This window comes from Callospermophilus lateralis, chromosome 15, assembly GCF_048772815.1.
Source record: "Callospermophilus lateralis isolate mCalLat2 chromosome 15, mCalLat2.hap1, whole genome shotgun sequence".
NCBI classification, from domain to species: domain Eukaryota; kingdom Metazoa; phylum Chordata; class Mammalia; order Rodentia; family Sciuridae; genus Callospermophilus; species Callospermophilus lateralis.
Genome location: NC_135319.1, coordinates 45,362,756 through 45,374,977, shown reverse-complemented (window position 1 = coordinate 45,374,977; position 12,222 = coordinate 45,362,756). Strand labels below are relative to the sequence as shown.

General features: G+C 36.7%; 1 protein-coding gene and 1 non-coding gene across 10 annotated transcripts in view; both read left to right on the top strand.

Annotated features, from left to right (window-relative positions):
- The window catches only part of Usp54 (ubiquitin specific peptidase 54), a 135,780-nt gene that overhangs the window by 88,638 nt on the left and 34,920 nt on the right, over nucleotides 1-12,222 (top strand). For 6 of the 9 annotated variants that reach the window (XM_076834260.1, XM_076834258.1, XM_076834259.1 and 3 more), the window contains 10 exons: nucleotides 1,289-1,402; nucleotides 1,536-1,618; nucleotides 2,062-2,167; nucleotides 2,266-2,412; nucleotides 4,106-4,255; nucleotides 6,589-6,757; nucleotides 8,045-8,215; nucleotides 11,055-11,186; nucleotides 11,349-11,729; nucleotides 11,952-12,183. In XM_076834260.1, the coding sequence (XP_076690375.1) occupies nucleotides 1,289-1,402; nucleotides 1,536-1,618; nucleotides 2,062-2,167; nucleotides 2,266-2,412; nucleotides 4,106-4,255; nucleotides 6,589-6,757; nucleotides 8,045-8,215; nucleotides 11,055-11,186; nucleotides 11,349-11,729; nucleotides 11,952-12,183 (1,685 nt within the window). The remainder of the gene's footprint in view (nucleotides 1-1,288; nucleotides 1,403-1,535; nucleotides 1,619-2,061; nucleotides 2,168-2,265; nucleotides 2,413-4,105; nucleotides 4,256-6,588; nucleotides 6,758-8,044; nucleotides 8,216-11,054; nucleotides 11,187-11,348; nucleotides 11,730-11,951; nucleotides 12,184-12,222) is intronic. The other 3 variants (XM_076834262.1, XM_076834261.1, XM_076834266.1) reach the window with 1 other exon arrangement.
- On the top strand, nucleotides 5,420-5,525 carry LOC143381709 (U6 spliceosomal RNA). The gene has a single exon (XR_013088877.1). It is a non-coding gene; the product is annotated as a U6 spliceosomal RNA (small nuclear RNA).

Here is a 12,222-nt window from a genome sequence, read left to right as displayed (position 1 = left end):
AGTGGATAGATAATAAAACTGTAGTACTTTTATGCCATGGAATACTATGCAGCAGTGAAAAGGAGTGAATGGTTGATTTATGTAACAACTTGGATGGATCTTCAGGGATCAGTGCTGAGTGAAATGTAATATCAAAAGATTGTATACCTTATAATCCCATTTATATAACATTTTCTCTCCCTCCCTCCCTCTTTCTCTCTCTCTCTCTCTCCCCCCTCCCCCACCCCGTACCAGGTATCGAACTCGGGAGCACTTAACCACTGAGCCACCTCCCTAGCCCTTTTTTATTTTTTATTTTAAGACAGGTTCTCACTAAGTCTTGATTGCGGTGAGGTTACATGACTCTATACATGTGATAAAATTGCATAAATACACAAGTGCATGTAAAACTGATAAAATCTGAATAAATTAAATCATATTGACACCCATTTTCTGTTTTATTTTGTTTTAAAATAACTTTATTTTGTTTATTTAGTTTGTTTATGTGGTGCTGGGGATTGAACCCAGTGCCTCATGCATACTAGGCAAGCACTCTACCACTGAGCCACAACCCTAGTCCCCATTTTCTGTTTTTGATAGTTTTTTTTTTTTAAATTAAAGCCTTATAGTTATACATAGTAGTTAGGTTAATCCTAACAATATCATACATGTATAGAATTTGATTTCAGTTCATGTTCCTCCACTTTTGCCTTTCCTTCTCCCTCCCCCAGTTTTCCTTCCTCTACGGAGTTTCCTTTTGCTTATCTATTTGTCTTTTATTTGTTCTTTCTGCTTTATACATAAAGGTGAAATTCCCTATGGTATATTTATATCTGCACATAGCATGGTTTTAAAACATTCATTCTGCGTTCTCTTTCCTGTCCTTCTCTCTATCTCCTTCTATTCTATTGATCTTTCCTATTTCTTTTCAATATCAGATCCTCCTTACCTCCTTTCCCTTATTTTGTTCTAGCTTCCACATATGAGAGAAAACATTCCACCTTTGATTTCCTGAGACTGGCTTTTGATGTTGTTTTTTGAAAAAAGGTTAAAAAAAAATCAGTGGTACTGATTGGGGTTGAGGCTGTAGCTCAGTGGCAGAATGCTTGTCTAGCATGTGTGAGGCACTTGGTTTGATCCCTAGCTCCACATAAAAATAAGCAAATAAAATTAATGTATGCTAAAAAAGAATCAGTGTTCTTCCTCCTTTCCAGGAGGATTACTATTTTTCTGGGTAAATTGTTTACTAGTTTGTCCATTTGTCTGTTTAAGTATTGTTGGTATATTGCTTTTGTTCTTTCCCTGTTAGGAAAACCTCCTGATGAGAATTCACTTCCATATTGCTGATGAAACCAAAGAAGATATATGTACTGCCCAACACTGCATTTCCCACCAGAAATTTGCAATGACGTTGTTTGAGCAGGTGATCCCTTATCTTTGCCCCCATTTCTTATATCTTTCCTTCAAGAACACTTGATCCTGGGATATGGGTTATTAAATGGGTTACAAAACATTGTGACTGGCTGTTTAAGTTTTGTTTTTTCTCCCTGGTCCAGTGTGTATGTACTAGCTGTGGTGCCACTTCTGATCCCTTGCCTTTCATCCAGATGGTGCATTACATCTCCACTACTTCCCTTTGGTGAGTTTTAGAGAGTTCTCTGTTATACCCTTAGACACTCCACCAGTTTTTTGGACTTTAACTGAAGGCCACCAGATAACATATATCCTTATTGCTGAATCTGTGTTCTGAACTCAGAACACTTATTTATTTAAAAATAACTTTTGTTCTCCTTCTTTCCCCTCCCATCCCTCCTCTTTTCTTAGGCTCAGTTCTGGTCAGCAAAGTGGGAGGAGAAGTGGGGATTCTATGAGCTTTGGATTTTGGGACAGGTAGCAGTACTCATTGTGTTTGTGGGACACTGAGGCCGGTCAGGATAAGGGGCTGTGGATTTTGGGCAGAGGAAGAAAATAAAACATGTGAATTAGGAGTTTGTATGAATGATTTTTTAAACAAATTTAACCATGACTCAGTACAAGTTCCACCATTACTCCCCTCTGTCTCCCCCCTGCCCCATCTTGAAGCAATCAGGCTATTTGTATGCTGGAAAGACGAGAAAAACCTTCGCCAAGCATGTTTGGTGAGCTGTTGCAGAACGCCAGCACCATGGGGGATCTGCGGAACTGTCCTGTAAGTTAAGTTGTGGGGGTTCAGAGTAAGAAGGAGAATCTTGACTCAGTGGAATTGAGGCAGAGTCTTGTTGATTTAGCCTGGTATATGTATTTCAGAGTAACTGTGGAGAGAGGATCCGGATTCGCCGTGTGTTGATGAATGCTCCGCAGATTATCACAATTGGGCTGGTATGGGACTCCGACCATTCAGACTTGGCAGAAGATGTTATCCACAGTCTGGGCACCTGCCTTAAGTTGGGTGATGTGCGTGTTAGTTACCTTTATCTCTGACTTAGAGTTCTTGTATCTTAGTATTGCTCAAGCACTGAATAAAAAGGTATGTCTTAGATGACACGTATTATAGAGTTTTGGATGGATATACTCATGCTTATTTATATAGATACCTGTACCTGTATGTATATGCTCACATATTTATACTCATGCTTATTTATATAGATACCTGTACCTGTATGTATATGCTCACATATCTCCTTTGTGAAGGTGGTAAAGGCTTTTTAGAAGAAATGGGATGATTTTGACCTTAAAAAGGATAGGATTCGTAGAGCTTAGCTCCTGTTAAAAATGAATTAATCAATAGAGTTATTGCATGCTCTATTTATTGTTGTTTATAACAGCATGGTATAGCAAAGTATATATAACCAAAGGTAGTAAGGTCAAAGGAGTGAGCAATCCTGACCATAGCTGCTATGGGATTTGAAGGAGTTGATACCTGAGCCCAGGCATATAAAAAACCAATATCTGTTGAGAAGGTAATGATGCAGCTTAGAGGAAAATTTAGTGTTTTTATATATATATATATATATATATATATATATATATATATATTTTTTTTTTTTTTAGTTGTAATTGTACACAATACCTTTATTTTTTTTTATGTGGTGCTGAGGATTGAACCCAGCACCTCACACGTGCTCTATACCGCTGAGCCACAACCCCAGCCCCAATTTAGTGGTTTTTGAGGTGTATTTATTTAGGGAAGTAGGGAAGAAGTTTTCAGATTGGATCTCTACTTTATCCAATCTATGCCCTAATGTAGGTACAGCCAGGGTTTTCCTTCAGTTCAAGAAAAACTAGAAAGTCTAGCTTTTTTTTCTACTAGTTTCTCTCTAGGATAGTCCTTTGACTAAGGGAAGCCTTCATTGTTTTAAAGTTAACCCATTATTGAGGATAAATGAACTATCTGGGAACTTAATTTAGATCTCCTCAAGGTATCTGACCTGAGAAGGCTATCACAACAAAATCTCTTTTTAAAAATTTTCTATAGTCTGCATATTCTGTACTTTTTGGTTTAAATTTTATGTTTATTTCTCAACCATTTATGTTCCTCAAGGCCAGAATCCTTTTCCTCAAATGTTTTTGTGTGGCTCTTAGTACTCAGGACAATGTTGGGTACCTAGGAATTGCAATGCTGGTAACCATAATTGTTGTATTGCTCCTCTTAAGGATTTTCTTCCCACTGCTTAAGTTCTTATAGGAAATGTAGGTTTGTGTGGTCAACTGATAAGAAGCCTTTGAAAATTAAGAGCGTTTAAATAAAAACACTTTCTAGGTTCCTGATAGGCTTCAGGCATCACCTCTTGCCAGCTTACTGACCACCATCTGTCTTGCTTTTCCTTCCTTTTTCCCTTCTTAAGTTATTTCTGTTTTTAAAATTTTTTTTAAAATTCTTTTTAGTTAGAATCCATTTTGATATGTTTATATAAGTATGAAATATATCTTATTCTAATTAGGATCCCAGTCTTGTGAATGTTTAGGTTTATTTCTGATGATTAATCTGGACTAGTAAAAAAAAAAAAAAAAAAAAAAAAAAAAAACTTAGACTGAAGGGAGGAGGAAGCAAGTTGGTACCTTAATTAGATGTTGATGGAGCCTACTGAGAGGTGATGTGAAATGGTTGAATATGTAACAGTTCTTTCTTTTCTTTTTTTTCCTATAGCTATTTTTCAGAGTGACAGATGACCGGGCCAAGCAGTCTGAACTGTACTTAGTAGGAATGATCTGTTATTATGGCAAACATTATTCTACATTCTTTTTTCAAACAAAGATACGCAAGTGGATGTATTTTGATGATGCTCATGTCAAGGAGGTAGGAATAGTCAAGGCTGTCTTGAAGGGTTTGGTGACTGCAATGAGAAAAGCAAGAATAGCCAGGCACAGTGGCACACACCTATAATCCCAGTGACTCAGGAAACTGAGGCAGGAGAATCTGATTTGAGACCAGTCTCATTAATTTATTTGCAAGATCCTGTCTCAAAATAAAAAGGGATGGGGATATAACTCAGTGATAAAGCACCCCTGGCTTCAACCCCCAGTACCAAAACCAAACAAATAAAAACAAGGATATTCATTTATCTTCATTTTTCATTTTTGTAATTTTGAATGGTGATCCCACCCATCTCTTTAAGATGTACTTTATATTTTTATCTTTCTGGGTAACTATATGCCAAATTTTATATCAGTATTATTAGTTTTGTCTTCTCCAATTGATGCCTAGTTCTTTGAAGACAGGATCAGTGTATCTTCTGTTATTTTTTCTGCATCCCTTCATCAGAACAAATAGTCCTGTATTTATAGTTGATGAAGTATTTTTTAAAGTGTGTTAATTAGTTCACTTGAGTGGGAATAGGCTAATCTCTCAAATTTGGGTATAAGGTCAACACAAAATTTAGAATTCCAAATCTTGGAATGGAATTACCAGTGGGCAATACTTTGTCTGAGGGCTGATATACATTATTGTAGGGAAAATACGGCCATAATGATACTTAAAGCAGGAAGCTTGGTATTATCTAAAGCACAAAGTGATCTGTATGAGTAGGAAGCCCCTTGTGATGATATTAGCAACTAGGGGGAACTTCTGAATATACCAATTCATGGACTTGAAGCAGTATCTTTATCAAGTTCTGTTCTCTTCTCTTCTCTCTCTCTCTCTCTCTCTCTCTCTCTCTTCTTTCTCTCTCTCTCCCTCCCCCGCTCTCTTTGTTGTTATAATTTGGGGAGACATATAAATTATGTATTAGGTTTTTATTTGAAAAATACTCTTATAAGGTATTATAATATTTGTGTGCGGGGCTGGGGATGTGGCTCAAGTGGTAGCGCGCTCGCCTGGCATGCGTGCGGCCCGGGTTCGATCCTAGCACCACGTACAAACAAAGATGCTGTGTTCGCCAAGTACTAAAAAATAAATATTAAATTCTCTCTCTCTCTCTCTCCCTCTCTATCTCACTCTTTCTTTAAAAAAAAAAAAAAATTTGTATGCTTGCTTCAGCAGTACATGTACTAAGATTGGAATGATACAAAGATTAGCATGGCCCTTATACAAAATTGATAAGCAAATTCATGAAGTGTTCCATATTTTTATAGCAAATTATTAAATAAAGTTTTAAAACAAAAAAGGTTTGTATGGGGAAGCATAAATGTGTTTAATTAAAATAATGGGAATGATATTGGCCAAGTTATATTGTATTATGTGCATGTAGAAATCTGTAACAGTACATTCAACTATTATGTACAACTATAATATGTTAGCAAAAAAGTTTGGGGGGAGGAACAAAAATAAAATAATATAATGGTACCTCAGTTATAAATTTATTGAATATCTGCTATGAATAAAGCACTGTTCTCATTGTCTAACTGCTACAATATAGGTCACATTTAAGAGTGTGCCTGATTCAAGCTTAAGATGGGATGAGCATGGGGATTTGGTTGGATTGTTGTTTCCACGGCTGTTCTGTTATTCTTTTCCACTGTGATAGCAGAGCTGAATCCATCATAGGCTAAGACTGAGAGGTTCAGCTGTCTATTCTAAGCAGTTTGACATTTTATGCCCTATCATGTGTGAACTCTGAAACTGAATGCCATTTATTCTATATCAGTCTGCAAGAGAAAGCCTGTGTGCTCTTCAGCTTCTTAAAAGTGATTTTAATATATAGGAGTAAATAATAGAAATGCAAAATTCAAATGAAGGCTTTAATCAAATGTCTGAGAAAAGAACTTGGTCATTAAGGCAACTGAAGTTCAGAGCTTTTATTCATATTTTAAAACTGAATTGATGTTTCACAGAAATAAAAGTTATTTTATTATTTATTTTATGGGATTTTTTTTTTTTTAGTTGATGGATCTTCATTTTATTTATTCATTTATATGCAGTGCTAAAATCGAACCCAATGCCTCACACATGCTAAGCAAGTACTCTACCACTGAGTTATAGCCCCAGGCCCAATTTTATGGAATTTTTAATGCTTTCTAAAAGGATTTAGCAAAAAAAGATTAAACAAAAAGATTTATTAAGTTTAGGTCTAAGATCTCTTTTGTTGTTTCTTTACCCATTTCTTTTCTTTAGTAAAGTTGCAGAAGAAGATATGTTTTGAATTGTGGATATGAAGTATAATTGTCATGTTTTTCTGATTGTTTTTGATATAGATTGGCCCCAAATGGAAGGATGTGGTAACCAAATGCATCAAGGGACATTATCAGCCCTTGCTGCTGCTTTATGCAGACCCCCAGGGTACCCCAGTGTCTACCCAGGACTTGCCTCCCCAAGCTCAGTTCCAGTCATACAGCAGGACATGTTATGATAGTGAAGATTCAGGTGAGCAACCTATTTTTCTACCTCTCCCCTCTTCCCATTCCATGTGTTCAGATAGTTGGGACTCATATTTGGGTGCTTAGCATACAGCGTAGCTTGGAGTGAGAGAGGATCCATTATATATAAGAAAGAAGTGACAACTTGTGCTGAAACCTAACTTGTGTCAGGCTTTGTTTTCTTCTGCCTTCAAAGGTATGTTTCCTAAGTAAGTTTGCCCCAGCTCAAAAGTGAGAAGGAAACTATGTTTATTTACACCAAGAAACTAAGTTTGTGAGGGAGACCTCAAGTAGTTAGTCTTCTAATGTTAGTAAAGAGGGTTGATTTTTACTAGCAATTTTAACAGTGACTTAAATGAATTGTTAAGACAAGAAAAATTGAATCATTGTAAAGCTAATCATTTTGGGGGGATGGTAAGAGAATTTTGTTTTAAAATTCCAAATGCAAGAGTGATATTCCTTCGCTTATAAATCAATTTCTCTTTTCTGAGTCAATTTTTTAGAACTTAAATGATTTCCTATGCAAACAGTTTTCAGTTTGATGGCTACAGTCTCAGACTAGCCCACAGAGGCTCTTAATATTTGAACTATAATCCTAATAGTTTTGGTCTGATTTCTGACAAGGAAGAAGAAAAAAAAATTTCCCTCTTCTGGATATAGCAGTGACTCTTAGTATATTTATGAAGGAGAAGATATTTGGATTTGACATTTTTCTCCTTCCCTACTGCTTGATATCTGGTGCTTTCTTCATACTTGTTGTACCCCACATAGACCTGTTTTACTTCTCTCTTAAATCACTCATTTGTTCTACTGTGCATATTTCAGTCAGGTGTTTGAAAGAAAGCATTCTGACTGAACTAATTAAAACCAAAGATTAGATATCTGCCTCATAATTTCTCAGTGGTATTAAAAATGCATATAATGTCAATTAAAATTTTTTTAGCAACATTCATGGCAGTTTAGGAAAAATATTATAGGATAGGGTTGGCCTTGGACTTTCCATCCAAATCAATCCTACTTCCCACAATGTTTTCATTTCTTCCACTTTTCCCCATAGGTTTTCTCAAATCCCACAGTTTTGCACAGTGGCAGGCAAAGTGAGGGCTTTAGCAAATTAGGGGCAAAGTGGAAGGAATTTTATGTGTGTCTGGAATTTAGGAAGAATGACTCTGTAATATATCTTTCTCACCCTTCTAGGAGGTTCTTGCTTTATAGTCTTTTGTTGCATCCATTTCTTTTCCTCTTTGTCACTGTCTTTCCTCACTTTTGCATATGTGTTTCCTCCTTCCCTTAGGGAGGGAGCCCTCCATCTCAAGTGACACTCGAACAGATTCCTCAACAGAGAGCTATCCCTACAAACACTCCCACCATGAGTCTGTGGTCAGTCACTTCTCTTCTGATTCTCAGGGGACAGTCATCTATAATGTGGAGAATGATTCCATGTCCCAGAGCAGTCGGGACACAGGTAGGGACTTACACAGAGGACCCTTCTTGCCTAATTCAATTCCTGCATAGAAGCTCTCCCAAGAAAAAGAAACAGAGGCAAGTCAGAAATGTTTGCCATGAAGGGTAGAAAGGCACAGAACTTGGGTAATTATGTGGAATGCAAGGAAACCACACACTTCTGAATGAACAATGATACTCCATTGCACACACTCCTGTCAACAGCAACAAATCAATAAGGGCCATTGTAATATGATTGTTTGATGTGATTATTTCTGAAGTCTGTTTTTCTCCTGTTATTTGCTATCATTGTGCATTCCACACAGAGAACATTCTTAAATTATTTTATCTGTAGGAGAGTATACCTGCGTCAGTGGAAGAAACCAATATAGTGAATACAAGAAAGAATAGAGTGAATCCTGAGATGAAAAGTTCATTGTGGGAGATAGAACTATCTGAGGCATAAAACAGTACCCATATTCTTTTTTTTTTTTTTTTTTTTTTTTTTTGGTGCTGGGTATTGAACCCAGGGCAAGCACTCTACTAACTAACCTATATTCCCAGCCTTTTTTTTTTCAATATTTTTTTAAATTGTTGATGGACTTTATTTTATTCATTTATTTACATCCAATGCTGAGAATCAAAACCAGTGCCTCACACATGTGAGGCAAGCACTCTACCACTGAGCCGCAACTCCAGCCCAGTGCCCATGTTCTTAAGAAATTGGGGAATTTGTGAGTTTCTGACTTCATATTGGGGAGTTATAATCTCTGTCTGGCCTTTTTTTAAATTGAGAATTTCACGCATTCATAAGTATATAGAAGAGTATATACTGCCCCTCTAGGTACCCATCACTTAGTTTAGTAATGATAATTCATAACCAATTTAGTTATACCCACTTTTCCCACTCCTGAATTATTTTGAACCAAATCCCAAGCATTGTATTTCTTTCATAAATAGTTTGGCATGTATTGCCAAAACATAATATTTTTTTTTTATACAAAGCATTATTACATTTAAAAATAGTAATGAGAGCTGGGGATATAGCTCAGTGGAGTAATGTTTACCTAGCATACATGAGGCCCTGGGTTAGATCCTCAGCACTGGCCCCACCCCCACAAAGAAGATAATTCCTTAAAACCACTAAATAGCCAATGAGTGTTCAAATATTATTTTATAAATGTCATATTTTAAAAATTATTTTTGTGTTTCACATAAAATCCAAATGAGGTCTGCACATTGTGATAGGTTGAGTCTTTTAGGTTACTTTTAACTTATAGGCTTTGCCTCTGTTTTTTTCCTTGCAATTTATTGTTGAAGAACTAGGTATTTTGTTCTGTACATTTCTTACATTTTGAATCTTGCTGATTTTATCCCTAGGTATACTTTAACTTTTTCTGTCTCTTATTTCTCATAAATTGGTAATTAGACCTAGAAGGTGATCAAATTCATGTTGGATTTCTTTTGATGACTGCTGCATAGATGGTGTTAGGTGTGACTATAAGGCCATATTTCTGAAATAGTGAACCAGGGAGAAGCCAGACCAACGATAAACTGGGTGCTTTTTCTAGGAAAGTGAGGTTTATGTTAAATAAAGGTTTGATTATGGGACCTGTCTTTACATTGTAAGATTTAGTTGCTCCAAGTAATTTCTTCCTTCCTTAAATCTTTTTTTGTCAGCCCAAATACAACAAGAGAAAAAAAAGCAATAAAAGAATATATGGAGCCATTGGTAGAAAATAAGTATCCATATCACTACTTTGATGATACTTGAATATCAACAAGGATTTTCATATACAAACATGAAAACAAATTTCTGTTAACTCTATGTGTATTTGAGAATCTAGGGAGTTTTCTCTAAGCATGTCTTCAAATTTAATTCACCTTCTGGCTTTTAGCAGCTTAGTTAACTATATCCTTTAGAACCTAATCTTTGTTGTAAAGTCAGAATCATACTCAGGACATTTGTCTGCTATGGGCATGAAGCAGGGCAAGTTGCATAAAATATCCCAGCCTCCCTGGGTTTCCTAATAATTACTATTGAGGGACTATGAAATATAATGTCTGGGTGAAGTCAAGTCTGGCAAAGCGTGGGTAGAAGATGAAAAAGAGAATTAATCAAAATTGAAATGTCTTTTATTTTTTGAAATTTATTTACTTACCTTTATTTATTTATTTATTTTTATGTGGTGCTGAGGATCAAAACCAGTGCCTCACACATATCAGGCATGTGGTCTACCACTGAGCTACAGCTACAGCCCCTGAAATGTCTTTTTAAGTGATGCTTATTTAAGGACTGTTTAGAACTGGGTCTTTAAGCCATACATAATCAGAACTCTTGTGGTCAAATGCTGGGGCCCATGAGATAATACAAAATGTACTAAAAATCCAACCTCACTTAATATATGTTGCCAAATAAAGAAGAACTCTTTATTCAATTTGTGAAATAAAAATATATATATATAAGTACATGACATTTTAATAGAAGCTTTAAAACTTACTTTTAAAATTTACCAAGATTTGGGATATATCTGGTAGAGTACCTGCTTAGCATTTGCGAGGCTCTAGGTTTGATTCCTAGCAGTAAAGAGGCAAACAAAAAGTTACTAAGCATGTGTCTTTAGTCCTTCTGGTCACTGAAAAGATTATGAGTGTGGTTTGAGTCTGGTAATTGCTCAGGAGACATTTTACGTTTGTTAAATATCTGAGTTTCTCTGCATTTATCTACAGAGAGAAACCTATTCATAGATAGCTTTGGCCACAAATGCTTCTAATCTGTGGTACTGCCATGAATCCCTAGGTTCTCAAGGGGATGGAGGTCACTCAGATACCAGCTTACTCCCATTTCCTTGTTCTTTTAGGACATCTGACTGATAGTGAATGTAATCAGAAACACACATCCAAGAAAGGGTCCCCAGTAGAGCGCAAGAGGAACTCTGGCCGTCTTAGGAGGAAAGGTGATGAGCCACAGGCCTCAGGATATCACAGTGAAGGCAAGCTTCTGCATTTTCATTTCCTATCAAACTTGTGTCACATTTAGACCGTTGGCTTCTCCTTTCTGTTCAAAGGGTTTTTCCTTACTTTCTGAACTTTAGGATCTGGGTATTTCTAATCACTTTAAACATCTATATTTGATTCATTCTTTGTGTTTTTAGGAGAAACACTGAAAGAGAAACAGGCTCCTAGGAACGCCTCCAAATCATCCAGCAGCACCAACAGGCTAAGGGATTTTAAAGAGACAGTCAGCAATATAATTCATAACAGACCATCCCTGGCTTCTCAGACCAATATAGGATCTCCCTGTGGGGGTAGGGGAGGAGACCAACCTGACAAAAAACCTCTTAGGAACCTGTCTTTACACTCTCGTGATTGGGAAATAGAGAGTACCAGCAGTGAGTCAAAATCCAGTTCTTCTAGCAAGTATCGTCCAACATGGAGACCCAAACGAGAATCTCTGAATATTGACAGTATTTTTAGTAAGGACAAAAGGAAGCATTGTGGCTATACCCAGCTTAGCCCTTTTGCTGAGGACTCAGGTAAGGAGATAATTAGGGAAGAATTGGACTTTATAATAAAGATGATGGTATTTTTAAGAATTTGATTTTCTGATATACCTGGCAAGGTACATTTTTACTCTGATGTCTGGTTTGGGGGGAATGTGAGTTCAATGAATGAGTAGTTGGAGGGAGGGATAGGTCTTTATATAGGCAGATGTTTAATTTACCTCCTTTTCCTTACTTGTCCTTTCATTGGGATAGCTAAAGAATTTACACCAGATGAACCAAGCAAGCCACCTGCTTACAACACTAAACCTGTTGGACCAAGCCCTCAGTACAAACCCTGGGGCTCAGCACGACTAACCTCTCATCTTTTAGAGCAACAACCTCGCCTAATTCAGCGAATGGAATCTGGTTATGAGAGCAGTGAGAGGAACAGCAATAGCCCTGTCAGCCTGGATGCAGCCTTGCCTGAGAGCTCGAATATTTGCAGGTATTGTTTGGATTTTGAATAGAGGTGTTGTCCCTTGCA